This window comes from Balaenoptera musculus, chromosome 17 (genome assembly GCF_009873245.2).
Source record: "Balaenoptera musculus isolate JJ_BM4_2016_0621 chromosome 17, mBalMus1.pri.v3, whole genome shotgun sequence".
Taxonomy (NCBI): domain Eukaryota; kingdom Metazoa; phylum Chordata; class Mammalia; order Artiodactyla; family Balaenopteridae; genus Balaenoptera; species Balaenoptera musculus.
The window spans coordinates 553,429-577,808 of NC_045801.1; the positions used below are offsets into that span (position 1 = coordinate 553,429).

The 24,380-nt window shown below is 52.3% G+C and overlaps 1 protein-coding gene across 18 annotated transcripts in view; it reads right to left on the reverse strand.

Annotated features, from left to right (window-relative positions):
• Positions 1–22,400, reverse strand: part of MROH1 (maestro heat like repeat family member 1) — a 68,846-nt gene extending 46,446 nt beyond the window's left edge. For 4 of the 18 annotated variants that reach the window (XM_036829869.1, XM_036829866.1, XM_036829875.1 and 1 more), the window contains exons 1-7: positions 22,212–22,397; positions 10,702–10,804; positions 9,214–9,291; positions 8,134–8,279; positions 2,008–2,139; positions 1,438–1,600; positions 1,101–1,199 (exon numbers count right to left, since the gene is read on the reverse strand). In XM_036829869.1, coding sequence (XP_036685764.1) covers positions 1,101–1,199; positions 1,438–1,600; positions 2,008–2,139; positions 8,134–8,279; positions 9,214–9,235 — 562 coding nt within the window. In that variant the 5' untranslated portion in view covers positions 9,236–9,291; positions 10,702–10,804; positions 22,212–22,397. The other 14 variants (XR_005016981.1, XM_036829874.1, XM_036829870.1 and 11 more) reach the window with 8 other exon arrangements.
• Between the last annotated feature and the right edge of the window lie 1,980 nt (positions 22,401–24,380).

Here is a 24,380-nt window from a genome sequence, read left to right on the forward strand (position 1 = left end):
AGCCACTGTGAACAGCGAGGGCTGGGGCCCAAAGCTCTAGGCCCCGGCTAGGAAAGTCCCCAGGTGTGTGCAAGATACGCAGCTTCCCTAGGAACCCTCCCCAAACACCAATGCTCTAGCTACCAGCCCCCAACCCCAACCCTGAGCCCTGCCCAGTGTGGCCACGCCCTCACCACATGCTCCCTAGCTGGCAGCCTGGGGTGGAAGCCCAGCACCTGCTAACAGGCTGGGCTGCGGATTTAAAAGGGTCCTGTCCTCGTGGGGGCCTCAGATGGCCCAGGCGCTCCCTCTCCCTCCCCGCAGTACCAGCCAGCAGTCTTCCTGAGACTGGTGGGGACACTAGGGTCACCAGGAAGCTGAAGGACAAGGGCAACGTGGTGGCTGCTAGAAGAGGCCCAGGCCCCCTCAGCCCCCGTGTTTCAGGACCCTCTGCTTCCCTCCCACATGAGTGCCCCCCCCTCCCATCAAGAGTCACGCCGTGAGGCACCGTTCCCCTGCCCAGGCACGCAGAGGGCTGCACACAGAAGGTGGGAGAGTGAATACCCACATCCCAAGATGCCCATGGAATGGTCACTCTCCCAGCACGGAGCAGGCAGAGAACTGGGAAGCAGCTGCAGCTTTGGGTAAGTCTCTTCCCGCCCCGCATCAAGCGTCCAGGGCTCAGGGACTGCAGTGTAAAGTCCTGGGCAGGGGGGTCCCCAGCAGCAGAGAAAAGCAGTCAGATGGCAGAGGCCAGGTCTCTACCTGCAGCAGTGCCCACCCAGCCCACGCCTGCAGTCACCCTTCCTCTAAATGTCCCGCCCTCCTCCTGCAGCCTGGAGGACCCGCAGCCCCACAAAGGGGCACTGGAGACAAAAGGTCCAGGAGTGGACAGGCTGCGCCCAGCCCCTGCCCCGCAGAGACCCACCCGCCCGCAGAGACCCACCCGCCCGCAGAGACCCACCCGCCCGCAGAGGCCCCACCTTACCACAGCAGAACACCACCCGCCCGCAGAGCCCCCCCCGCCGCAGAGGCCCCCCCTTACCACAGCAGAACACCCCCCGCCCAGAGAGACCCACCCGCCCGCAGAGCCCCCCCCCGCCGCAGAGGCCCCCCCTTACCACAGCAGAACGCCACCCTCATCGAGTCGGGCTTGGCTGCACTCAGCATGGGCACCATGGTGTTCAGGATGGACGTCAGGAAGGGCACCATGCCGAACACTGCAAGAGGGGTACATCACGGGGGCCCCACTGCCATCCCCACCCAGCCTGTCCTTCCCTCGGGCCCTGTGCCCCAGGGGAGGCAGAGGGCACCCCGGCCACATGCCTTGAGCTCCTTCTGCACAGCCTGGGGCTCACGGTGGAGCTGCTGGGACACAAGGAACCGAGGCCGGCGGGCTTTCAGAGGTCCTCACGACCGCTGAGAGCACGGGCCGAAGGGGGCCGGGCCGCCACCTACCATTGGAAACTGAGAGGTTGGCGAGCGTCTGCACGACAAAATGGTGCGGCAGGACCCCGGGCTGGAACTTGCTCAGCATCTCCTCCATCACGCTGCTGACGAAACGCTTTCCCACCGCCACCAGGACGTTGCTGGCAGCCTGCTGCCAATCACAGACCAACTCCTACCCCCACAGAAGATCTGAACTGGCACCCAGACCGGAGGAGGCAGAAACCGCCCAGGAAGCGAAACGAGACACTCCGCCCTCCGTCATGCCAGGGGACAGGCTGCCCGTCTTCGGGACGCGGTGCTGCTGCGAGCAGGGCTCCCTGCTGAGCCCAGCGCCCCCACACACCGGGCACCACTGTCCCTACGTTTGCCCTGAGGGTTTGGGAAGTTTGCTCTCTGCTTCAGTTTCCATCGGAGATTGTGGGGTGACCCTGCCCACCCCAGGAGGGCAGTCAGTGCACAGGACCCCAGGGGCCAAGCCCGAGGCAGCCGGGCACAAACCCACACCCTAAAGGCACTTGGGAGGAAAGGCCTCGGAAAGCAGCTTCCCTCCCAAGCCGGGGCCTGGTCAGCCCCACAGACCTTCACTCTGGTCATCTCGCTGGAGGCCAGGAGGATGCTGGCCCTGGCCACGTCCTCGTCCAGCTCGCCGACGTGACTGCACACGACCGTCTCCATGACCCTCAGGATCATCGTCCGGTACGGATGCGCCAGCTGAGGAGAGAACCATGGAGGGAGGCCCAGGACTTGCTTGTCTCTCACGGCTCCTCCCTGAGCTTGAGAAAGCCCCGGTCTCCTGACAGCATCGCTCTGGGTGGCCCGCCTCCTGGGGAGCTCTCCGTATGTCCAGGCGCAGCCCCCTCCTCAGCCACCTCCCTGCAGCGCCCCCGTCCAGCACGCGTCGTCCTCGCCTTCAGTGAGGACACGCAGACCACAGCGGAGGCTGTGACAGGTGGAGGGCATGTCACGGTGATGACAGAAAACCCCGCGACATGAGCAGAGCCCAGCCAAGGGAAGGGCTTCATCCTGCCGGAATCCCGGGCGTCACGGAGACCGGCGGTGAGGGCAGGAAATACTCAGGGAGCCAGGAAAGACCAAGACCCGCTGCTCCCTGAGGACCCTCCCCCCTCACCCCGCGAATGGAGCATCCAGACAGGGGGTGCAGACCAGGGGGCACAACCTCAGTGCAGCTGGAGTGCCCAGGCCACGTGACGGGAGGAAAGAGGGCAAGAAAGGGTGCGACTCAGGCTGGCTGCACTCTGCAGAGCTGCTCAGGCCTGAGAAAAGGCGCTCGTGACCCTCGGGCGAGAGCCCCCCGCCAACGACGTCCCCACCACGCTCCCTCCTGCAGAGGCCGCTGGCAGCCCTCACGGGGGTAGCCCACACTACCCGGTCACTCAGCCCTGCAGGCGAGAGGGGAGGGCAGGAACCCCTCTATTTCAAGTAGAAACATACAGCTTATATCTGGGGAAAGTACCAGTGTCCTACTGATGGGGTCATTCACAGCTGCTGGGTTTTTAAATTTTATTTATTTATTTATCTTTGGCTGTGTTGGGTCTTCGTTGCTGTGCGCGGGCTTTCTCTAGTTGCGGCGAGCGGGGGCTCCTCTTCGTTGCGGTGCATGGGCTTCTCATTGCGGTGGCTTCTCTTGTTGCAGAGCACGGGCTCTAGGCGCGCGGGCTTCAGTAGTTGTGGCTCGCGGGCCCTAGAGCGCAGGCTCAGTAATTGTGGTGCACGGGCTTAGTTGCTCCACGGCATGTGGGATCTTCCCGGACCAGGGCTCGAACCTGTGTCCCCTGCGTTGGCAGGCGGATTCTCAACCACTATGCCACCAGGGAAGCCCTACTGGTTTGTTTTGTTCTGTTTTTCGCTTTTTTAAATTGTGTTAAAATACACATAACAAAGTTTACCATCTTAACCATTCTCAAGCATGCAGTGCAGTGGTATTAAATACATTCAGCTGGTGGTGTGGCCGTCAGCACCATCCCTCCCCATAGCTCTTTCCATCTTATAAAACTGAAACCCTGTCCCCATTAAACCCTAACTCTCCATTCCCATCCCCCCAGCCCCTGCCACCCACCTTTCTACTTTCTGTATCTGAATTTGACTATTCTAGACACTTCATATAAGTAGAAGTATACAGTATTTGTCCTTTTGTGACTGGCTTATTTCACTGAGCAAAATGTCCTCAAGGAGGTTCATCCAGGGGCTTCCCTGGTGGCGCAGTGGTTGGGAATCTGCCTGCCAATGCAGGGGACACGGGTTCAAGCCCTGGTCCGGGAAGATCCCACATGCCGCGGAGCACCTAAGCCCGTGTGCCATAACTACTGAGCCTGTGCTCTAGAGCCCACGAGCCACAACTACTGAAGCCCGCGTGCCTAGAGCCCGTGCTCCGCAACAAGAGAAGCCACCGCAATGAGAAGCCCGCACACCACAACAAAGAGTAGCCCCCGCTCGCCACAACTAGAGAAAGCCTGCACACAGCAACAAAGACCCAACGCAGCCAAAAACAATAAATAAAATAAAATAAATTTATTTTTTGAAAGTCCTATGTATCCTTAGATCAAAATATTAAAAAAAAAAAAAGAGGTTCATCCATGTTGTAGCATGTGTCAGAATTCCCTTTTTTTTTTTTTTGGCAGCACCACGGCCTGTGGGATCTTAGTTCCCCGACCAGGGATTGAACCTGGGCACTTGGCAGTGACAGGGCTGAGTCCTAACCACAGGACCGCCAAGGAGTTTCCAGAATTCACTTCCTTTATAAGGCTGAATATTCCGTTGTGTGGATGGACCACATCTGGCTTATCCATCATCCACTGATGGGCACTTGGGTTGCCTCCACCTTTTGACTAACGTGATTAATGCTGCTATGAACAAAGGTGTGCAAATATCTCTTTGAGACTCTGCTTTCAATCTTTTGGGTATATACCCAGAAGTGGAACTGCTGGGTCATATGATAATTCTATTTTTATTTTTTGAGGAACCTCCATAATGTTTTCCATAGCCACTGCACCATTTAACACTCCCACCACCACTGCACAAGGTTTCCAGTTTCTGCACATTTTCACCAACACGTGTTTTCTTTTTTTGATAGTATCCATTGTGATGGATGTGAGGTGGTATTTCACTGTAGTTTTGACTTGCATTTCCCTAATGATTAGTGATGCTGACCATCTTTTCATGTTCTTATTGGCCATTTGTATATCTTTTTTGGAGAAATGTCTATTCAAGTCCTTTGCCCATTTTTGAATTGAGTAGTTTGGTATTTTGTTGTTCAGTTTTCAGAGTTCTCTATATATCCTGGATATTAATTCCTTATTGGATATATGATTTGCAAACATTTTCTCCCATGCTGTGGGTTGCCTTTTTACTCTGTGGATAGTGTCTTTTGATGTACAAATTATTAAAATTTTCATGAAGTCCAATTCGTCTATTTTTTCTTCTGGTTGCTTGTTCCTTTGGTGTCATATCCAAGAAATCATTGCTAAGTCCAATGTCCAGGAGCTTCTGTCCTATGTTTTCTTCTAAGAGTTTTACAGTTTTAGGTTTTACATTTAGGTCTCTGACCCCTTGAGTTAATTTTTGTGTATGATGTGAGGTAGGGGTCCAACTTCATTCTTTTGCAAATGGATATCCAGTTTTCCCAGCATCATTTGTTGAAAAGACTATCCTTTCCGCATTCAATTGTCTTGGCACCCCTGTTGAAAATCATTTGACCATATATGTGAGAGTTTATTGCTAGGCTCTATTCTACTCCATTGGTCTATGTGTCTGTCTCTATGCCAGTGCCACACTGGCTTGGTTATTGTAGCTTTCTAGTAAATTCTGAAATCAGGAATTGTGAGTCCTCCAGCTTTGTTCTTCTTTTTTAGGAATGTTTTGGCTATTCAGGATCCCCTGAGATTCCCTATGAATTTTAGGATGGGTTTTTCTATTTCTACAAAGTTGCAACAGCTGCTTATTTTTCAAGATTTTATTTCCACTTTATGTTGCTCTTGAGAGTTCAATGAGCAGAACAGTAACCACAGCAAAAGAAGATGTGGAGCACTCCCTCTGAGGGCGGGGTTTTCGCCCAGGCCCTCATGCAGAACGATGTAGCCACAGCCCCCTGTCAGGTAGCACACTGGGAACGGAGCGGGGTTGGGGGGGCAGCTTGCTGATGATACCTGCCCTTGGCAGGTGTGTGTGAGATTTCCGGCTCAACCATTCTGACGTGTTGGTGGGTGGCCAATGAGCCCATCACCCCTGCTGCCCTTCCCCCACCCCCAGAACTGACTGAGTCCACTAAATGGATGAACTGGATGACCAGGCTATCTGCGGGCAGGACGACGTTAGGAGGCAGGGCCTTTGGGATGTGATTAGGCCACGAGGGTGGAGCCCTCATGAATGGAATTTGTGCCCCTATAAAAGAGACCCCAGGGCTTCCCTGGTGGCGCAGTGGTTGAGAATCTGCCTGCCAATGCAGGGGACACGGGTTCGTGCCCTGGTCTGGGACGATCCCACATGCCGCAGAGCAACTGGGCCCGTGAGCCGCAATTACTGAGCCTGCGCGTCTGGAGCCTGTGCCCCGCAACAAGAGAGGCCGCGATAGTGAGAGGCCCGCGCACCGCAATGAAGAGTGGCCCCCGCTTGCCGCAACTGGAGAAAGCCCTCGCACAGAAACGAAGACCCAACACAGCCATAAATAAATTAAAAAATTTAAAAAAAAAAAGAGAGACCCCAGAGAGCTCCCTCATCCCTTCTGCCAGGTGAGGACAAAGGGAGGAAACATCCGTCTATAAACCAAGAAGCAAGCGCTCACCAGGCACTGAATCTGCCAGCACCTTGATCTTAAGACCTCCAGCCTCCAGAACTGTGGGAGACACAAGTCTGCTGTCTAAAAGCCACCTAGTCTGTGGCATTTTGTCATAGGAGCCAGAGGGGACTAAGACAACTATTCTTGCCTCTCTTCCCCAAATCACTTCCCTGCCCACTGGCCTGACAGCCCTTGTGAAGGAGCCTGCTTGTCCCTGGGTTCACCTTTCCTATGCTGAGACTTGGTCAACAGGAAGGAGACTGGATCTGTCTAAAACTGTGCGGCCCACCACCGTCCAGGAACACAGACCAGGACCAGCTGGTGGAGCGGCAAACGTGCCCCAGTGCCCCCGGCACACTGAAGCCTCTAGAAGCTGATATCTACAAAGTATCGCATGCAGCTCAAAATGCTGCACTGACCTACGATGACTTGATAGTGCTGTACACCTTTCTTCTGCTATCCCACATCTTTTTGGAGAGAGAATCAAGGGGGTTCGAAATGTACATGCTAAGATGCAGCCCAATAAAGTCTGATTGTGAAGAAACACGAGTGAGTGGCACAAAGCTGCTAGCAGCATGGTGTGGACGAGGCAATGGTGGTGGCTGGGGGTGGAGAGGCACTAGGAAGGGCTCCACTGCGAGGGGCAGAGCTTCCAACTTCAGACACGCTTACTATAAAGGGGCACTGTGAAGGAAGTTGGTTTTTAAAGTTGGTTGAAGAAACTAAAAAGGCTAGAAAAGGGGTAAAATCGTAAGTGAGCTAGAAAATGACAAGTATGAAGCACACTTAAATTTTGCTATGAATTGTTAAAAATAACAAAGGCTTTTTAGCCACCTTTAGTACTCTTTGGCCATTTCCTCAAATAGCCAGGGCAGCCCTAATCTTTGTCTAACAATCAGACGCTGAATTCAGCAGGTCACGATGATGGAGCCTTTCAGCCACGAAGAGAAGGGTCCTGACACCCAGCATGCACCACCGTGAAGCTCCGTGAGCCGAAGAGCTGGGTAGACACACACGTGCCCAAGCCTGAGGGTGCCCTTCCCGTCCTATCTGCCCCCAGTCCCAACAGCAGTCCACGAACACGTAAAAGGCCCAGAACAGCTAGGACAGCGGGGCAGGGGCAGGGGACCCTCCCCACGAGAGGAGAGGTCATCAAGCCGCAGCACAAGCCACCCAGCAGCCACTCAGCAGGACTCGGCTATTTCCCCCAGGAGACGGCAGTTGACAGATGAGAGAGAAATAACTCATATTGTATAGGGATCCTCTTTTACTGATCAAATGTCAAAAACAAAAAGAAAAATGGTCTTTTGAGACCGAAAGTCTAACTCCCAGGAATGAGCCTAAAACACGCACTGGGGAAAACTGAAATAATTTCCCACCGCAGGGAGCCGAGAGCGTCACAGAACCGTGCAGCCGAGACCCAGGAGAGGGGGAGCTGGCAGAGCCCCTTCTGTTGTAGTCGGCGGGCCTTGAGCCATCTCTGCAGAGTCCAGTCGGCACGCCCACCCAGCCACAGCCCCTCTCCAAGGCCCGTCCACGTGTTCCCGTTACCGCGGTGGACACGAGCTGCCCGCTCTCGTTGGCGAGGACGGCTGTCCAGGCTCCAGCGGGTCAGCGAAAGGGGACGGCGGCACCGGGCCTGCGAGTGAGCGGCTGGACGCTGCAGTGCTTACCACGCCGTCCCTCCACGACAGGATCAACCCACAGGCCACGAGGCAAAGAGGGTCGGACTTGCAGGTATGATTTTCTACCCACAGCAGCACGGCTCTGCACTCCGGACCCAGCCGGCCAGCCAGCAGATCCCTGGCACAGACCCCGCCCCACAGGCCCCTTCCCTCAGGCCCCAACCCGAAGCCCGGCCCCCGCAGACCCCTACCCATCCCGCAGGCCCCGCCCCGCAGGAGCAGCAATACCTTCTCGTGCAGCCGCAGGTGCTCCTCGCAGGCGCGGAGAGCCTCCACAGGCTGCGACTCTCCGAGGGCACACAGGGCGCCACACACCTGCTCCTGCACCTGAGGGTCCTTGTCGGTGACAGCGTCCAGCAGAATGGCGAACAGCCCTGCCGTGACAAAGCCCAGTGGCGTGGTCAGGCCCGGCCCCGACCCCACCGCCGCTGCGCTCAGCCTCTGAGGACTCGGCCCCGGAGCTGGAGGAGACCGCCGCACCGGCCTGGCCGCTCTGCAGCCTCCACTGCGCTGGCCGGGATCTCTGGGACCCACTGGCCGCCTGCTCTGAGGTCACTCTGGCCACCTGTACCTCGACCTTCCAGCCCAGGCCGTGTCTGCTCCACGTCTCCGGCCCCGCTGGATCCGAGCTCCTATAAAAGGCAGGCGGTGCAGGCTCAGGGCCCCTTCGGAAGCTGCCCCAGGCAGCCCTCTGGCCCACACTGTGCCCTGTGCTTGCCGGGCAGCACCCCAGTCCCACCAGCTGCTCTCGCTGACTCCTCACCCTGGCAACTCCCCACACTCAGATCCAGGCCTCCACCCCACGGACAGGACCCCCATCCTCAGTGCCCCGAGAGCTCCGTGTGCCTGCCAGCGGTTCGCAGACCCTCACCCCGGGGATGGAACCTGTGGGGCAGGAACACCATTCCCAGCCTCTGCCCCGCCCTGGGCCATGCCCTCAGCAAACAGCCGGCCCTGGCGGCAGGCAGAGTAGCCAGCCAGAGCGGATGCTGGCCCTGGGGCTTTTGTAGGAAGGGACGAAGGCACAGGGACCCTCCCACACGGAGCACGAAGCCCTCTGTGCCAGGCAAACGCCGTCCCCCACACCAGACTGAGCCTGTGGCCAAATCTGGACCTCTGCGTCAGCATCTGCAGAGACAAGAGCTTTGTTTTCTTTTTTTTTTTTTAATGAAAACTTAGAGAAAGTGTGTTCGTGCAAGCGTCATTCCTTCCAAGCACGTTTACTCAATGCCACGGGCTCCTCTGTGTCCCAAACTCAGAAACCGGCAGGCATGACATGGAGGCCTGCCAGGAGCCCCACACACTCACTCTTCACGTATGCCTCGCTCATTGCTGCGGCCGTGGCTTCCTCTCGCCCGGTGTGCACAGGGACAGCTCTCTTCAAACCTGGAGCAACCAGACGTGCAGCATTTAAGTCACAAGCCTCCTCAGTTTACGAGCAGTTACTGTGCTTGTGTAAAACACAAGATTTAAACAATTTCATCCTGGGGGAACTGTCTCTGCCACAGTTTGGCTGAAAGGCGTGCGGAGGACAGGAGGCACCGTCCCCTCAATGGTCACCGGCTCTCCTCCACCCCAGCAGCTGTCAGCCCCGCCGACGCATGGCCGGCCCGCCAGGGCTCGTCCTGATTGGCCCACGGTGGCCCGGGCAAGTGTGTGACCACCTCCAGCTACAGCATCTCCCTTCACCCCGTGCGCGTCAGGCCTGGTGTCGCTGGCGGTCTGTGCGGAGCAGGCACACCCTCCCCGAGAGCCGAGAGCAACTGCCTTGGTGGCTGCGGGGCCGGGACTCGCCACGCCTGAGATCCTAGCACGGTGTTAAATGAGCCTCCTGCTGGCCGAGAGACTGGGCGGGCAGCACAGGAATCTGGTGGGCTCCCTGGCGCCTGAAACCAACCATCCAAACAGCACACGGGATCCAAACAGCACACGCCTCGAAGCGCCGCTTGCAACAGGTGGACCCAAAGGATAAAGCCCATGAAATACGCGAGCGGCTCCCCACTTCACCACGTGGTCACATGCTCTGCCCTATGGCACACTCTCCGAGGACCTGTACGGTGCTTTCTCACACTAGTGTCCTCGACTTGCTGGTCACCACCCTTCATTCCCCAGTCACCACCCATCCAGAAAAGGGTGAAGGTGGAGGTAGCAAAGGAGAGATGCCTTGACCTGCTCCCGAGCAGGGAGGATATGCTCATTTGGCTGTGGCCACACGGGAAGGGGGCAGTGAGAAGTCACCTAATGCGGGGACGGGGTTAGGGGGTGGAATTAAAAATGAGTGAGAATTCTAGGGCTTCTCTGGTGGCGCAGTGGTTAAGAATCTGCCTGCCAATGCAGGGGACACAGGTTCGATCCCTGGTCTGGGAAGATCCCACATGCCACAGAGCAACTAAGCTCGTGTGCCACAACTACTGAGCCTGCGCTCTAGAGCCCATGAGCCACAACTACTGAGCCTGCATGCTGCAACTACTTAGCCTGCGCGCCTAGAGCCCGTGCTCCGCAAGGAGAGAAGCCACTGCAATGAGAAGCCCATGCACCACAATGAAGAGTAGCCCCTGCTCTCTGCAACTAGAGAAATCCCGTGCACAGCAACGAAGACCCAACGCAACCAAAAATTAATTAATTAATTAATTAATTTTAAAAAAACAAGTGAGAATTCTAGATCAAGAAGGCACACTGGTCCTAAGCATTCACCCATCCCACCAAAACCTCAGTGAAATGACAGAAAAGATGCATGTTTTAAAAGAACAAACCCACAAGAGCACTAGAAAACAAGAAAAGATAAAATTAGCAGACCAGAAGCTTCCAGGAATCCCAGGCAGACAGAAAGCAGATGTAGAGGACTGGTTTGAAGCCGGTGGCATCAGCAAGCTGTTTCCCCTTTCTTCCTGGAAAGCATCTGAAAATAACAAGGAAAACAAGAAATAAAAACACATATTCCATTGGCAGCAGAGCAAGAAGGTGGCAGAGAAACCCCACACCCCGAAAAGCTGAAAGGCGGAAAGCGCCACAGCTGGCAGGCAGGTATGAGGTGCACTGGCCACGGGCTTCAGAAAGCCCACAGGACACTTCTCAGAGGCAGGCACCCCCGCACATGGAACCCACATCCTGAGTTCCCAGAGCCGGTCTGAGTTTACAAGGCAAGCAGCCAGTTCCTGGGGCAGAGGCTTTGCCCTGTGAAAAGCTACAGCTATGTCCACGCCTCAGAGAAAAGGGGCTAACCAGCTCCAGCTGGAACATCCTTCACACAAGTGCAGACAGATGTGCTCACTCGACTCAAGCAGCAGCAAACGCAAACAAGCATAAGAGACGTCAGCCCCCAGCCCACCTGGGAGGGATGGACCAGTTTGCCATCTCAACCAAAACAACTAAGAAACTGAACAAAACACGTGAAGCCATAGTTCTCAGGCTGTTGGGCAACAGGAAACGAAGGGCAGGGAACCCTGAGTCACTCCAGCTCATCACCTATAGGGCACATCCAGCTGAGGACACTCAGGAAGGCCCAGAGTTAGGACGGGGGGCATCTTGAGAGGCCTGAGTCTTGCTGGAGTTTGCAGGTCTAGTACTAGAGAGAAGTCCAGCGACCTGCAGAGGGTCTCCTGGTCACTCAGTTGACTTACTGGCCAGCACAGGGGCAACAGAATAATGTCCCCAAAGATGCCCATGCCCTCATCCCCAGAATGTAAATATGTTACCTTATCTGGCAAAGGGACTTAGCAGATGGGATTAAGGGTACAGACCTTGAGGTGGAGAAATTACCCTGGATTATGTGGGTGAGATCAGCCTAAGTTCTTAACAGCAGAGAACCTTTCCCAGCTGTGTCAGAGAGATGAGATGGAAAAAGGGGGAGAAAATCAAAGCATGGGAAGAAAACCCACCATGGCTGGCTTTGAAGATGGAGGAAGGAGGCTCTGAGCCAACAAATGTGGGCACCTATAGAAGCTGGGAACAACCCTCAGCTTACAGTCAGCAAGAAGACACGGCCTTTGGTCCTACAGCCATAAAGAACCAAATTCTGCCAACAATCTGAAACAGCAGGAAACAGATCCTCCCCAGAGTCCCCAGAAAGGAGCACAGCCCTAGCAACCCAATTTTAGCCCCATGAGATCCATGTCAGCCTTCTGACCTTAAGAACTTTAAGATAATGAATATGTGTTGTTTAAGCCACTAAGTTTGTAGTAATTTGTTACAACAGCAATAGAAAACCAATACAAGCACCATGTTTAAGAAGAAATTACGGGGGCTTCCCTGGTGGCGCAGTGGTTAAGAATCCGCCTGCCAATGCAGGGCACAAGGGTTCGAGCCCTGGTCCGGGAAGATCCCACATGCCGTGGAGCAACTAAGCCCGTGCACCACAACTACTGAGCCTGTGCTCTAGAGCCCACGAGCCACAACTACTGAGCCCGCGTGCCACAACTACTGAAGCCCACGTGCCTAGAGCCCGAGCTCTGCAACAAGAGAAGCCACCACAATGAGAAGCCCGTGCACTGCAACGAAGAGTAGCCCCCTCTCGCCTCAACTAGAGAAAGCTGCGCGCAGCAACGAAGACCCAATGCAGCCAAAAATAAATAAATAAATTTATTGGGGAAAAAAAAAAAAAGAAGAAGAAATTACGCAAGGCCTGGAAAAGAGCCACCCAAAAGGATTAGCAGCAAATAATCCCCGGAGCTCACAATGAGGCAGGAATGGGCCTGCTCCCAGCAATCGGGGGAAACATCACAACTCACAGGGTTCTGGGAAGGGCACTAAAAAAGATTTCAGCTCAGTAAAGAAGTAAAATTAGGGAGTTCCTTGATGGCCTAGTGGTTAGGATTCCAGGCTTTCACTGACATGGCCCGGGTTCAATCCCTGGTCAGGGAAGTGAGATCCCGCAAGCTGTGCCATGCAGCCAAAAAAAGACAAAGAAAAGAAAAAAGTAAAATTAGCCCGATGCTAAATGCCATTCTGGTTTCACCTAACAAAGCTAAAAGCAAGACCTGAAAGGATCAAACTGTTCCCAAATAACTTAGCCACAACCCAGCACAAAGCTTGAGAATAATAATAGGAACACAAAAACATCTAGCACTAACAAAGTAAAATTATAATGTCTGTCATCCAATCAAAAATTACCAGGCAGGGACTTCCCTGGTGGTGCAGTGGTTAAGAATCTGCCTGCCAATGCAGGGGACACGGGTTCGATCCCTGGTCCGGGAAGATCCCACATGCCGCAGAGCAGCTAAGCTGGTGCGCCACAACTACTGAGCTTGCATGCCACAACTACCGAAGCCTGCACGCCTAGAGCCTGTGCTCCGCAACAAGAGAAGCCACCGCAATGAGAAGCCCATGCACCGCAACGAAGAGTAGCCCCCACTCGCTGCAACTAGAGAAAGCCTGCGCAGAGCAATGCAGACCCAACACAGCCAAAAGTAAATAAATAAATAAATTTATTAAAAAAAAAAAATTACCAGGCATGCAAACAGGCAAGAAAACTCAACCCATAATGAGGATGAATCAATTAATAGACACTGACCCAGAAATGATGCAGAGGAAAGAATTAGTAGTTAAGGACATTTAGATTATAATTGCATTTCATATATTCAAGAAACCACAGGAAACACTGAATATGTTAACACAAAGAGGCTAAAGTAAAAGAATGGGAAAAGAAAAACAAGGCTGACAACTAGTCATAAAAACGCTGGAGTGACTATATTTATATTAGACAAAGTGGATTACAGAGACATAACAATTCTCAACATTTATGCACCTAATAACAGAGCTTCAAAATACACAAAATCAAACCTAATAAAAATGCAAGGAGAAATAGACAAATCCAAAATATAGTAGAAATTCAGCACCCCTCTATCTGTAATTGTTAGAACAAGTGTACAGAAAATCGCTAAAGATACAGAAGACCTGAACAATACCGTCAACCAACTTAAGTAGTATTTATAGAACACTCTATTCATTAACAGTAGAATATGTATTTTTTCCAAAATCACATGAAACATTTACCAAGACTGACCATATTCTGAGCAATAAAACAAGTCTCAATAAACCTAAAAGAATTCGAGTCATACGAAGTACGTTCTCTGACCACATGGAGTTAAATTTGAAATCAATAAGAGAAAGCTATCTGAGAAATCCCCAAGTATTTAGAAACTACTTAATATGCTTCAAAATAATGCATGAGTCAAAAAAGAAATCAGAAATGAAATTAGAAAGCATTTTGAAGTGAATGAAAATGAAGACATCAAAATTTGTGGGAAATGTATAGCACTAAATGTCTGTATTAGAAAAGAAGAATGACTTTGTGATTTTGAATAAAAGAAACCTCGTTTAGCAGAGAGTGCAGAGGCCAGAGTGGGAGCTCCTGTGCACTACCACTCCAGGTGAATCACAGGCCCAACAGGAAGAGTCATGACTTGCATTCCCAGCAGGAAGATGTCTCTACTTTAGGACCCCGGCAAGAGGAAGGAAGATCTCTCCTTGCCCAGCAACAAGCCCAGCAGATGCGAACCCTCTCTGCTCAGGCAGTGGAAAGCCATCACCATTCTGAACTCTCCCTTCCCTCCTGGGGACTTTCCTTCAGAGCAGCCCCTCCCAAATTCCTCCTTTTTCTCTGTAAAGTAACTTCTTCTCCTTTGTTTGCTGGACTAGCCTATAGTTTTTGCTATAGCATGGTTGCAATTCTCTGTTATTCCCAAATAAACATATTTTGCTGGTGAAATAACTGGCTGTTTTAGTTTTAAGGTCAACAACATCAAATTCCACCTTAAGGGACTCCCCTGGTGGCGAAGTGGTTGAGAATCTGCCTGCCAACGCAGGGGACACGAGTTCGAGCCCTGGTCCGGGAAGATCCCACATGCCATGGAGCAACTAAGCCCGTGCGCCACAACTACTGAGCCTGCACTCTAGAGCCCGCGTGCCACAACTACTGAAGCCCGTGTGCCTAGACCCTGTGCTCCACAACAAGAGAAGCCACTGCAATGAGAAGCCTGTGTGCAGCAACGAAGAGTAGTCCCCGCTCACCGCAACTAGAGAAAACCCACGTGCAGCAACGAAGACACAACACAGCCAAATAAATAAATTTATTTAAAAAAAAAATTCCACCTTAAGAAACTAGACACTCAAAAGAAGCAAAAGGAAATAATAAGTATCAGTATATAAATCAAAGAAATAAAAACAGAGAATAGAAAAAAAATCAAAGTACCAAAGGCTAGTTATTTGAGAAGATCAATAAATTTGATAACCTCCAGCCTGATTGATCAGGAAAAAGAGAGAAAACACAAATTACCAATCTTAAGAATGAGAACAGTGACATCACTACAGATTCTATAGATATTAAAAGGATAGTAAGAATATATTCTGAATAACTTTTTGCCAGTAAATTGGACAACTTAAAAGAAATAGACAAGTCAATTATACCTCAATAAAAAATTATAAAAATTTAAAAAATAAGAGAAATAGACAAGTTCCTTGAAAGACAGACTATCAAAGCTCACTCAAGAAAAAACAGATAACCTAAATAGCCCTATATCTAATAAAGAAATTGAACTTGTAGTTAAAAGCCTTCCCACAGAGAAAACTCTAGGCCTAGATGACTCCCCTGGGGAATTCTGTCAAACATTTAAGGAAGAAACAATACCAACTATACACAAATTCTTCCAGGAAAACTGAAAATAAAAAGCTCTTACCAGGACTTCCCTGGTGGCACAGTGGTTAAGAATCCACCTGCCAATGCAGGGCACACGGGTTCGAGCCCTGGTCCGGGAAGATTCCACATGCCACGGAGCAACTAAGCCCGTGCACCACCACTACTGAGCCTGCGCTCTAGAGCCCACGAGCCACAACTACTGAGCCCACGCACCTAGGGCTCGTGCTCTGCAACAAGAGAAGCCACTGCAATGAGAAGCCCGTGCACCGCAACAAAGAGTAGCCCCCGCTCTCCACAACTAGAGAAAAGCCCACGCCCAGCAACGAAGACTCAATGCAGCCAAAACTAACTAACTAAATAAGTAAATAAAAACACTTACCAACTGATTCTCTGAGGCCAGCATAACTCTGATAACAAAACCAGACACAGATACTACAAATAATGAAAACTATAGACCAATATCCCTCATAGACACAAAATTTCTTGACAATATTTTATCAAATCATATCCAACATGTAAAAAGGATAATACATCATGACTAAATTGGGTTTATCCTATGAATGCAAGGTTGGTTGAGTATTTTTAAGTGCAGCCAATGTAAGTCACATTAACAGACCAAAAAATAAAAACCATATAATCATCTCAATAAATGCAGAAAAAGCATTTGCCACAATCCAACATCCACTTATAATAAAAATTATCAACAAACAGGAGTAGAAGGGAACTTCCACAACCTGACAAAGAGCACCTAAGGGAAACCTATAAGAACATCCTTAATGGTAAAAGACTAAATGCGATCCCCGTAAGATGGAGGACAAGGCAAGGATGTCTGCTCTCACCCATTCTATTCACTATCAGGCTTTAGCCTATGCAACAAGGCAAGGAAAAAAATAATATAAGGCATCCAAATTGAAAAAGAAGTAAAACTGTTTTTATTCACAGATGATGTGGCCGTCTATGCAGAAAATCCTACAGAATCTACAAGTGGAACCAGATCAATAAGTCAGCTAGCAAGATCACAGGATATAAAATTAACATTAAGAAAGCAACCGTATGGGGCTTCCTTGGTGGCGCAGTGGTTAAGAATCCCCCTGCCAATGCAGGGGACACGGCTTTGATCCCTGGTCCGGGAAGATCCCACATGTCACAGAGTAACTAAGCCTGTGCACCTCAACTACTGAGCCTGCATTCTAGAGTCCACAAGCCACAACTACTGAGCCCATGAGCCACAACTACTGAGCCCACGTGCCACAACTACTGAGCCCACGTGCCACAACTACTGAAGCCCACGCACCTAGAGCCCGTGCTCCGCAACAAGAAAAGCCACCGCAGTGAGGAGCCTGCGCACCGTAATGAAGAGTAGCCCCCGCTCGTCTCAACTAGAGAAAGCCCACGCGCAGCAACAAGGACCCAACACAGCCAAAAATAAATAAATTTTTAAAAAATTAACAAAAAAAAAGCAACTGTATTTCCATATACTAACAATAAACAAAAATTGAAAAAGCGACACCATTTGCCACTGAGCAAAAATTATATGAAACATTTAGGGATAAATTTGACAAAAGATGGACCTGCTGAGAGATATTAAAGAAAACTTAAATAAATGGAGAGAAATACGGTACAAGGATATCAATTTTTTGCAAATGGATCTACGGATTGAAGGCATTCCCAATCAAAATCCCAGAATGTTTTTTGTAGAAATTGACAGACTGATTCTAAATTCATATGGAAATGCAAAGGACCTAGAATAGCCAAGACAACTCTGAAAAAAACAAAACCAAAACAAAATTGGAGAACTTACACTACCTGACTTCAGGACTTATATGTCCAGTTTTCAACAAATGTACAAAGGTACAAAGGCAACTGAGTGGAGAAGAGATAGTCTTTCAACAAACAGTACTGAACAACTGGACACCCACATACAATAAGTAAACTCCAATCTATACCTCACACCACACACAAAAACTCCAAATGACTCACAGACCTAAATGTGAAACTTAAAACTATAAAACTTCTGGAAAGAAACAGAAGAAAATCTCCATGACTGACACCAAAAGCAAAATCTATAAAAGAAAAACTTGATAAACTGAAATTGTCCAAGCACTGCTCTTTGAATATGCTGCTAAGGGAGTGGCAACTGAACGGGCGAACACCTCTAAGGCCGCCACTCAGTGACAGACATGCCATGATCAACGTCAGCGGCTCCCCCCAACCTCCTCACTCCACCCCCACCCTGCACATCAGGCAGCAGGTGCCCTGCTCCTTCTCTGAGAGCTGATCCCCTGGTGGCCGCCTCACCTAACCCTGCCTTTGGCCACTTCCTCCACGCTGAGTGCTGGCCTTTGTCAAACGCAGGTCACATCACGTCACACCGCTTCTCACTGATCTTCACTGTTGCCCACAGAATCAAACCAACACCTTCAACGAGGGCTGTCGCAACCTAGACCCAAGCCCCTCTCTACTTCTCTCTCGCCCCTCACGCTGCAGGTGTCCAGCACCTGAACGCCGTGGGCCAGGGCTTCGGCTCTCGCGCCTCTGCTTCTGCTGGTCCCTACAAGCACCCTGCCCCGCCCTGCCCCCTCCACCCCGGGAAACCCACTCATTCCTCAAGGGCCAGTCCCTTAGCGCACCCCTCCAGTGGGTAACCCAGTGTTCCTGCAGCCCTGGCTCCTACGGGGACTGTGGCATCAGTTCCAAACAGTGACAGTTGTGTGTGCCAGTCTGCTCCAGCACACTGTGAGTGGGGAGAGGAGTTGTGGTTTATATCCTTAGCATGCATGCAATTTCAAAAAACAAACAAAAGCTGTTCATTGAAGGAAAAGACCCAAAATCCTCCCATAAGACTCAATATTATAAAACTGTCAATTTTCCTTCATCTACAAATATGTGATTCAGGCTACTGGAGGGTGCTTGATAAAATGGTTCCAAAGTTCATATGGAAGAATCAACATACAAGAGTAGCCAACTAAATTTTGAAAAGTATGTGAAAAGGATTTGTCCTATGTTATGTTAAAACGTATTAAAAGGCTACCGTAATTAAAACTATGCTATTGTTCTAAGAAGAGGTGCACAAATCAACAGAACTGTATAGAAAGTCCAGAAATAAACACCAATAAGGAAGAAAAAGAAAGGGAGGATTTTAAATAATGAAGACAGATTAGCCAATAGTGTTGGAACAGCTAGTTGGGCACTTAGGGAAAAAAATGAGTCTTCCCTACATCTTTCCTTACCCCAAAATAAATGCTAGATGGATACAAGTGTTACATGTAAAAATGACATGTTAAGTCCTAAGTAGAAAATACAAGTACACTTTTTATAGTCTTGGAGTAGGAAAGGACTTTCTAAGCCAGACACAAAAACCCACACACCTTGATGAATGTTGTTCAGTTGACTATATAAAAGTTTTTAATTTCTGAAAGTCAAAAACATACATAAATTGAAGACCATATCCATATCCATACACCTATGCCCACAACCCTACACTCTCACAACTCACCCCATCCTCAGTGGAGCATAAAGTAAATACAAGACGAAACAAGTCAAACCATTCATAACAGGTATGACAAGAGGCTAATCTGTCTAATATTAACATGCAAAGGAGCTCATCCGCATCAACAAGACAAACAAGAAGGCGGGCGGCAGGCAGACGGCCAGTCCAGCACTGGGCTCTCCCCACGTCACGAGTGAGCGGCTGGGAGTGAGGCCTGCACACAGCTGCGCTCCGCCAGCACCAGACGTTGTCAGTGCTGTGGCCACCACACAGGTGCGTACAACCAGCAGAGCCCGTGGAGTGTCCCCCACAAGCCCAAATGGTCGCACTGCGTGACGGGATCATCCACCTCTCGACATCCGTCTACAGAAGCCCTCCCGTGAGTACAGAGTGTTAGAAAACATACATATGTCAATCAGGGATCTGGTTAGACTTTTTAAAAAACAAGCACTGGAAAAAGGTGGTAGCCAAGTAAGTATAAACTACCTGGCTGGTGGATGAGCCGGGCTTGACCGGTTTTGTGAGTTTCCACCTGCTGCCCCTGCCCCAAGGCCAGGAGGTCTGTGCAGCAGACAGACCTGTGAGCACAGAGCTGATGGCAAATCAAGGTGAACACGCTGCAGGGGAAGGGGGTGCAGAGACAGGGAAGGGTCTGGGAGGCTTCCTGCGTCCCACAGGATGCACCGACGAGGCACCATCTCCTTTAATCTGCACGGCCAAGCAGGTCTGCGAGGGACGTGCTGTCAGCAGCTGGTCAGCAATGGGGCGGGACTCCGCCAGGACTGGCTCCTGCACTGCCCTCCACACCTGCCCAGATGCTCCCAGCACAGGGCACGGAGCAGGGCCAACAGGGTCCTCCTTCCCATGCTGGACACGCTGTGGGTGAGTGCAGAAGCAGCTCCCTCCTCCCCCTCCCACCCCTCCTCCTAGCTCACCTGTACTCAGCATTCATTCAATGGCATTTAGTAATGCCCACCAGGTGCTGCCCCCACCCACAGAGCCCCTGGCCTGAAAGATGCCCACTTGTATCATGGCTGCCACATGAACTGGCACACGCTAACAGAGGTGCTGGTCCAACTTTGCTGAGCCGGAGGGGGTTCAGAAGTGGGTGTGGGAGGCCAAGGAGGCCACACACAGCCCAGCCCAGAGGCAGCCAGGAGCTGGTCTGGAGGATAGGTGTGTGAGGGGAGACTGGGAAATCAGGAGGCCCTGGGGGGTCACGGGAACACCCCACCCCCACCCACGCACAAGGCCCAGGGTCTTCCCCTCTTAGCACAGGAGCTAGAGAAGGAATCAACTTCCACAGTCACCGACAAGAACCCGGGCAGATGACCCAGGAAACAGTCCCTTGAGAACACTGTTTCGCAGCACAAGCCATGCCCGGCAGTGTCACCCCCGAAATTGGGCGGCCCTCCAGCTCAGTGGAGAAAGCGCATTTCTCATGACGCCCAGTAGCCAACATTCCTTGAGCACTGAGCAGGAGCTTTCCTGGAGGCCCTACCTCAAGAAGATCAAGTAACTCGGCTCCATGAAGGGCCTCACGAGGTCTGGGGCTGCTGATCACAGACCAGCAGCGACCCGGCTGCTCACCTGGGCCTGGGGGGACCCTGGGTCTGAACTAAGCACAGACACCTGCTTCCAGGCACAGGCGACAGCTGTGAAGGCGAGGGAGCAGGCAAGCACCCACGGGTTCCACCTCTGATCCACTGAGGGCCCTCAGCAGGCAGCAAACAGCCTTGGAGGAGTGAGAAACAGCAAGACGCAGGTCCAAACAATCCACCGCAGCGTGGACGTCGCTTTCAAGGTAACCAAGACAGCTCAACTCCAGGTGATGCTATTCTGACACCAAAGAGATACGAGAGACGCGTGCTCACTTGACCCTGCTGACAACAGCATCCCCAGGCCCTTTGGCTGCCAGGACCATAGGGGCAACGACGTCACAATCATGCCACCACTCAAGTGTCCCACACTGATGATTCCCGCTTGGGTCTCCTGGGGCCCAGCGCCTGCTGGCCATCTCCATCTGGACCACCATCGCCACACACACTCAACAGCTCTAACACCATCGTCACCCCGACTTCTCCCCGACCCCCACCTCACCTGCCTCTTTTCCTGTGTCATCATGCACTCAGCTACGTGGGTCAGAGGTCAGCATCACCCCCTCCTGTTCCTCCATCTCCCTCCCCACACCCTTCGGTGACTCACTGACCACCTTCTTCCCCACCTCTACCACCAACCCTTTCCAGAGTGGTCCCCTCAAGCCAGCCTCCACCCCAACCCCACCTGCCCCCCCACCAGGCAGCCGCCCCCGCTTACATCCCCACACCCGCCCCCTCTGCCCCCCACACCCCTTTGTGCCTCACTGCCCTTGAGCTTACCAGTCAGCCCCGCCCCCACCCCGGCTGGGCCGGCAAAGGGGAACCTCAGGCCCTAGCTGTGCTGGCGCTCCAGGAAAACCAGAACCCCAAACTGGGCCTAAGAGCCCAGGGACTGGGAGCCAGCCCTGGCCTAGCACCACCTAGCTCTCACCCGGATTGCCAGCGGGACTTCCTGCAGCCCTCCAGCTTCACGCCTACCTTACATGGCCAGTAATCCTCAGGACTGTGGACAAAGTACCTCCCTGCTCGACAGTCAAAGAGAAAATGGAACGAATACAACGGCCCCTGCGCGTTGGGACTCTTCGGGTTTAGGCTTAGCTTCCCACAGAGAGGACCCCGTTTCCCCCCCCCGGGGAAGCAAGGACGTGGACCACACGCCTCCGGAGCGACAGGCGCTAGGACTGGGGACCGAGCGCCCCCCAGGGAGGAGACGGGCACAGAGACCAGGTACCCCGAGTCCCACCCTGGGAGGGGACGGGCACGGGGGCCGGGCTCCCCATGCCGTTGCGAGGAAGAATGTGAGCGGCTCGCCTCCCAGGGCGCTCTTCCGGGTTGTGACGCGGCAAATCCGGCTCCGCGCGGGGCTGGGCGCACCTGAGCCCGGGGAAGGGGGTGGTCTCGGCCCCGCGACGCCCGGGACCCTTTCCGCGCTCGCCCGGTGACCTTGGAGAGGCTCCCCCTGACTCGGTTTCCCGCGGCGGGCTGGCCCAGGGGGCGGCCCGAGAGTGCGCAGCCCAGGCTTCCCCGAGGGGCGCCTCTCCGAGTGACCACCGCCAGCCCCGATCCCCGGCCCGACCCCGTTTACCTTAGGAGCCGCGGCAGCCGCAGCCCGGGCGCCGCCCTCCCGCCTGCCGCTGACCGGAGTGGGCGGGGCCACGCGGCGAGCCCACCGCCCCCCCCGCCAACCGTGGCCTGGCGCGCGGCAGCCCGGCTCCGCCCCCAAGCGACCTCTGCGCTCACTGGTCGGAGGTGCGTCCCTCTCACCCTCTCCACCCGGCCCCCCGAACCCCAGAGAGTCAGAGTGCGCAAACTCCGCCTCCCGCTCGGCCCCGCCCCCGGCCGCCCCGTGACCGCCACACCTGACTGTTGGGCGCCAGTAGGGCCGCCCTGTCGGCCTCAGGGCGTGCCGCCGGCCACTGCGCAGGCGCGGGACCCGGCTCCCTTCCCACTCTGCTGTGTCCTCGTACGACATTTACACCGCGATGATCTCGGCACACAGACACCGCCCCACATACCGGGAGAGGCATCGGCGACGCCGGCTCGGCGCGTCAGTGCGCCCAAAGCCGGTCCTCTCACAACCACATACCTGTCCAGGTACACACGCCACGTGGGCCTGACCTGGACACACACAGGCACTGTCATGCCGTGTATCTCTCACACATGAACACACACTGAAAACCCAACCAACACCCCAGAGACCCCAGGGCCGAGGAACCCTCCGCAAACAGGTACACACACGCAAACTGGAGGCGCACGTCCAGTATGCCAACAGACCGTGGGAATCAAGATGAGCAGGCATCAGTGAAACTCCTAGGGACTTCCCCGGTGGCCCAGTGGTTAAGAACCCACCTGCCAGTGCAGGAGACACGGGTTCCGGGTTTGAGCCCTGATCCGGGAAGATCCCACATGCCGCGGAGCAACTAAGCCCGTGCACCACAACTACTGAGCCTGCGCTCCAGAGCCCGCGAGTCACAACTACTGAGCCCGCGAGCTGCAACTACTGAAGCCCACGCACCTAGAGCCTGTGCTCCGCAACAAAGAGAAGCCACCGCAGTGAGAAGCCTGCGCACCACAACCAAGAGTAGCCCTCGCTCCCCACAACTAGAGAAAAGGCCAGGCCCAGCAACAAAGACCCAGCGCAGCCAAAAATAAATAAATAAATTTAAATAAATAAATAAATTTATTAAAAAATAAAATAAAATTTAAAAATAAATAAAACTCCTAAAAAAAAAAAAAAACTCCTAGAAGAGAACATAGGCAAAACATTCTCTGACATAAATCGTACCAATGTTTTCTTAGGTCAGTCTTCCAAGGCAATAAAAGTAAAAGCAAAAATAAATAAATGGGACCTAATCAAACTTAAAAGCTTTAGCACAGCAAAGGAAACCATAAACAAAACAAAAAGACAACCTATGGAATGGGAGAAAATATTTGCAAATGATGCGACCAACAAGGGCTTTATTTCCAAAACATACAAACAGCTCATAGAACTCAATAAAAAAAAAAAAAACAATCGAAAAATGCACAGAAGGGACATCCCTGGTGGCACAGTGGTTAAGAATCCACCTGCCATTGCAGGGGACACGGGTTTGAGCCTTGATCCGGGAAGATCCCACATGCTGCGGAGCAACTAAGCCTGTGCGCCACAACTACTGAGCCTGCGCTCTAGAGTCCGCAAGCCACAACTACTGAGCCCACGTGCCACAACTACTGAAGCCAGCATGCCTAGAGCCCATGCTCTGCAATAAGAGAAGCCACTGCAATGAGAAGCCCATGCACTGCAACGAAGAGTAGCCCCGGCTCACCACAACTAGAGAAAGCCTGCATGCAGCAATGAAGACCCAACTCAGTCAAAAATAAAATAAATAAAATAAATAAATTTATTTTTTTAAAAATGCACAGAAGACGTTTCTCCAAAGAAGACATACAGATGGCCAATAGGCACATGAAAAGATACTCAACATGCTAATTATTAGAGAAATGCAAATCAAAACTATAAGGTACCACCTGACACCAGTCAGAATGGCCATCATTAAAAAGTCTACAAATAACAAATGCTGGAGAGGGTGTGAAGAAAAGGGAACCCTCCTACACTGTTGGTGTGAATGTGAAGTGGTGCAGCCACTATGGCAAACACTATGGGGGTTCCTCAAAAAACCCAAAATAGAGTTGCCATATGAGCCAGCAATCCCACTCTTGGGCATATACCTGGAGTAAACTATAAGTTGAAAAGATACACGCACCCCAGTGTTAA